Consider the following 4,816-nt stretch of genomic DNA (forward strand, 5'->3'; position numbering starts at 1 on the left):
GAAGTTTTCTTGGTCACGCGGGTTTTTACCGGCATTTTATAAAAGATTTTTCTAAAATAACTAGACCTCTAAGACAATTACTCTTAAAAGATGCACCATTTAATTTTACTAAAGAGTGTTTAGAGGCATTTGAATTTTTAAAGGAAAATTTGACTAATGCCCCGATCATTATTGCACCAAATCGGAATTTACCATTTGAAATAATGTGTGATGCTAGTGACTTTGCATTAGGAGCTGTCCTTGGTCAAAGGGTTGATAAGCACTTTCGACCCATATATTATGCTAGTAAGACTTTAAATCTGGCCCAAGAAAATTATACCACCACGGAAAAGGAATTATTAGCTGTGGTGTACACTTTTGATAAATTACGCCCTTATTTAGTTTTCTCTAAAACAACAGTTTTTACTGACCACTCTGCTATCAAGTATTTGTTTGCCAAACAGGATGCCAAGCAATGATTGATACGATGGGTTCTACTTCTTCAAGAGTTTGACATAGAGATACGCGACAAAATGGGAATGGAGAATGTAGCAGATGACCACTTGTCAAGGCTTGAAAACCAGCGATTACAAGAAGATAGAGTTGGAGATGATTTTCCGGACGAGTATATTATGGTGATCGTGGGAGAAGAACCATGGTTTGCAAATATAGCTAATTACTTAGCTAGAAAATACATACGAAAAGATCTCACAAGTCAACAAAAGAATAAATTCTTTTCCGAAATAAAGTATTACTTTTGGGATGAACCATATCTTTTCCAAAGCTGCGCGGATGGAATCATACGAAGATGCGTGTTCGGGAATGAAAGCCGAAAAATGTTAGAGAATTGTCATAGCGGGCCCACGGGCGGACATCATGGAGCACATTAAACTGCTAAGAAGATCTTTGACATTGGGTTTTACTGGCCCACAATTTTTAAAGATGCAACCCAATTTGTCAAAGAATGTGATGCATGTCAAAGAGCGGGAAAAATTTCATCTCGTAATGAAATGCCACAACATAGTATTCAAGTGTGCAAAGTATTTGATGTGTGGGGGATCGATTTCATGGGACCATTTCCCATGTCCAAAGGCAACAAATACATATTGGTGGCGGTGGATTATGTATCCAAGTGGGCATAGGTACAAGCCTTGCCAACTAATGACGGTCGGGTGGTGGTGCATTTTTTAAAGAAGTTATTTTCAAGATTTGGGGTCCCAAAAGCTCTCATAAGTGATCGAGGCACTCATTTTGCCAATGATCAACTAGAGAAGGTGATAAGGAAATATGGGGTAACCCATATATTTTCTACATCTTACCATCCACAAACTAGTGGACAAACCGAAGTGACAAATAGAGCTTTAAAGAGAATCTTGGAGAGATCGGTGAGAGAAATCGAAAAGAATGATCGGATAAGTTAGACGATGCACTTTGGGCCTTCCGTATAGCTTTCAAAACCCCTATTGGTACTACACCATATAGGTTAATTTATGGAAAGCAATGTCATTTACCGGTAGAGATAAAGCATAAAGCTTTTTGGGCTTTAAAGATGTGCAATTTCAACATGGAGGAGCTCAAGAACAAACGGTTAATGAAAATGAATGCTCTTGAGGAACTTAGAAATGATGCTTACATTAGCTCTTTAATCTATAAAGAGAAAACCAAGAGTTGGCATGACAAGAGGATCAAGGAAAATAAAGAATTTCATGAAGGGCAAAAGGTGTTGCTCTTTAATTCAAGGCTAAAACTCTTCTCGGGCAAACTCAAATCAAGATGGGATGGTCCTTTTCTGGTGAAGAAGGTGTTTCCACATGGTGCTATAGAGTTATTGTCAAAAGATGGAACCCCTTTCAAGGTCAATGGACATAGGGTCAAAAAGTATGAAGAAGGAGTCCCAAGGAATGAAGGCATGGAAGAGTTGATGTTGCTGGAAGGGATTGCAGCCACGTAGAATGGGAAGAGTCCAGCTAATGACTCCTTAAAAAGAAGCGCTTTTGGGAGGCAACCCGAGTTTAGAGTTTGCATTTGTTTTTCCTTTACTTTATTTTTAATTTCTTAGGATCTTTTTCATTCATCTTCTTCTGAAAATATGTTCTAAATGATTGCTTGAGGGCAAGCAATGCCTAGAGTGTGGGGTGGTGGGTTAAAAATTAGAAAAAATTCAATTTTTGTCAAACTGCAATCATTACTTGCCGAGTAGGTACGTGTACTCAGTGAACACTTGTCTAAATAACCCAAAAAATGCGTAAATGCAGTTCTACTTGGCGAGTAGAGTTTTTCTACTCGGCGAGTAGCCAACTTACATAGAAGGTTTATAATCTGTGAAATAAGGGTTTTCACCCATTTTACCCACACACTCGCCGTGCACAGCCACCCTGAAACGATTTCTTCGATTTTTAGCTCAATCTCCGACTTTCAAGAGAAAAGGTATGATTTTTACACTTAAAACTTGTAAAAGGTTAAAGCTTTATCACTTCTTTGCCCTTATTTTGTCTAAAGTCGGATTTGGGGGTTTCCTCAATTTCTAGGGTTTTGATTTTACCATGAAATAGGAAGTGTTAGGAGAAATTTCTTTTGGATTAGTGGTTATTGGACTTAGTACAGCAAACCCCTATGCAAAATTGGGTGTTTTGGATAACCCATATATATTCGACAGGAATCTGGTCCCGATGTTCATCCTACTCGCCGAGTAGGACATGAACTCGGCGAGTAGGGTGCTATACAGATCTATTTGATTTGATTTTAATTGTTGGGTGCTGTTTGTTTGTGCTTTCTTAATGTTGTTATGCAGGTACCATGTCCAGAAAAGGTCAGACTTCAAGAGGGGGAGCCAAGGGGACATCCCATGGCTCTCATTCTGCCAAATCACATCCAAATCGTCTCAATCCTGTGCCAAAAACAAATTAGAGGCTTTGAAATAGAAACAGATTCACTTACCCAATGCAGTGGACTGGGATTAGCTGGGGAAGGTTGGTTTGGAAGAAGAGCTGACACCATATTTGGTGAAAGAATGCAATATAGGGGATTCAACCATCGTATGTGATGGTTGGTTACAGTTATTCAAAATTCAAGAACCGGTCTATGCTAAATTATGTTGGGAGTCTTTTGCTACCATCTCATTCCGAGGTGTTAGTGAGTACTACCATCCCAATGTAATTTCCTTTTCTCTTGGTGGGGAGCTGCGACAATGCAGCATGGCTGAATTTTCATGGAGGCTTGGAATCTATGAGCAAAGCACTATGTTGAATGAGGACTTTGAATATTTCTTGGAGAATTGCCACAAAGATCTCCCCGAGGCAGTGGTTGCTTCTACCTGGTGGAATACTATTGCTAATCGGGTGTACATCTCATCTACCGCATAGGAGGGTCACATTCGTTCACCGATCCACCGTCTCATTCATTGTTTTATTGCCAGCACGACTAATATGCAGAAGGACTCGGACAAGGTCCCGATCCTTGACATCTTCTATCTTTGGAGTATTATTACTCCCGATCTTTTCTGTAATCTCCCCTACTGCATAGCCAAGTATCTTGCGGAAGGGGCTGTTAAGGAGAAGGTGAACTCCAAGATCAATGGAGGGATGTTTGTGACGAGCCTTGCAAGGTCATTCGGAATATTGGATTTGCAAGAGGCAAGGGCGCTGACGGTCATTTATCCCCCTCCGTTCAACACAGCATTATATAGGAGGGCAAGGATTGTGGAGAAGTTTGGAGATTCTTTTTCTATTCCACATGCGTATGTGTCGGCTATCCCCAAGGAGCCAGGAAGGCGAGTGAGGCAACAAAGTGAGCGGGTAAGAGAAGACCCACCGGTTATTCCGATGGAGGAAGAGAACGATGGATGGAACCAAGTCGAGTACCGGCGATATTTGGATGATATTGGAAGAGGGGTCAATTATAACAATCAATCATTGAATACCTCTTCGAACAAATGCATATCGCACCAAGACCCGGTCCCGGATATCCCTACACTATGAACTAGGAGGAAAGGATGATGAGGGGCAATGAAAGAGGAGGAAGCGGAGCCGGAGGAGCTGACATGGAGGAAGAGGATTGAAGATTTTATGTTTTGTGTTTTATGTTTTTATGGTGTTTGATTTGAAAAAATATTGAACTTGGATGATTTTTTTAGGACTTTTATTGCTTTCACTTTTGGTTGCATATTTTTTAGGATTGGAAGGTTAGGAAGCATATAAAAGTGTTAAGGGTCAAGGTTTAAGTAAGAAAGTGAGGAATGTTCAAGTAAGAGTGCGAAGTTTTGTCCTTAGGATTGAGTCCGTTAGAGTTGAGAGTGATGGAGGGTGTTGCTACTGAAAGGTTTAGAGAAAGGGTCAATGAATTATTCAAATTCAAAACCTGAATCAAGAAGAACACAAGCTGGATCAGTTTTGGCAATACAGCACCTACTCGCCGAGTGCACAACTTCTACTCGGCGAGTACATGGGTAATTACAAGTAATAACTGCAAGTTAAGAGCTACTCGTCGAGTACATGATACTACTCGCTGAGTAGATCGACATTTTTCGAGTTCCAGAGCTTTGTTGAGCACTTTCATTGCAGTACTTGTCCATTTTTCGTGAAGAGTTGTTACTGGAGATTTCTAAGAAGCTTTTTCCTTGATATTTTTGAGCTGTCAACCACACAAGACGAATGACACCCAAGACATGGATGAGTTGTTCCCATGTTTAAATTCAATTGAAGATGGAGCTAAAGAGAATAGATATCAACCTAGCAACTGCTACCCCAGGGGAGTTTGTTCTAATTCTCACTATAGTTTGCATTTTTATTTTTGCATGATATGCATGAGGGCATTGCATAAAATAAGTGTGGGGTAGGGG

General features: G+C 40.2%; 1 protein-coding gene across 1 annotated transcript; it reads left to right on the plus strand.

Annotated features, from left to right (window-relative positions):
• The first annotated feature begins 512 nt into the window (after positions 1 to 512).
• Positions 513 to 1,930, plus strand: LOC145010666 (uncharacterized). Its single transcript, XM_078969178.1, has 2 exons — positions 513 to 637; positions 1,462 to 1,930. Exons 1-2 carry the CDS (start codon positions 513 to 515, stop codon positions 1,928 to 1,930), a joined length of 594 nt encoding a protein of 197 aa, XP_078825304.1.
• Positions 1,931 to 4,816: the final 2,886 nt, after the last annotated feature.

This window comes from Lactuca saligna, chromosome 8 (assembly GCF_052625555.1).
Source record: "Lactuca saligna cultivar CGN05327 chromosome 8, ASM5262555v1, whole genome shotgun sequence".
Taxonomy (NCBI): domain Eukaryota; kingdom Viridiplantae; phylum Streptophyta; class Magnoliopsida; order Asterales; family Asteraceae; genus Lactuca; species Lactuca saligna.

What these genes read in the sequence shown, in the direction of transcription:
- LOC145010666 (XM_078969178.1), top strand. Translation starts at nt 513, where the DNA reads ATGGGAATGGAGAATGTAGCAGATGACCACTTGTCAAGGCTTGAAAAC. An exon ending in ATCGTGGGAGAAGAACCATG is followed by an intron (nt 638 to 1,461) that starts GTTTGCAAATAT and finishes TACACCATATAG; the next exon opens with GTTAATTTATGGAAAGCAAT.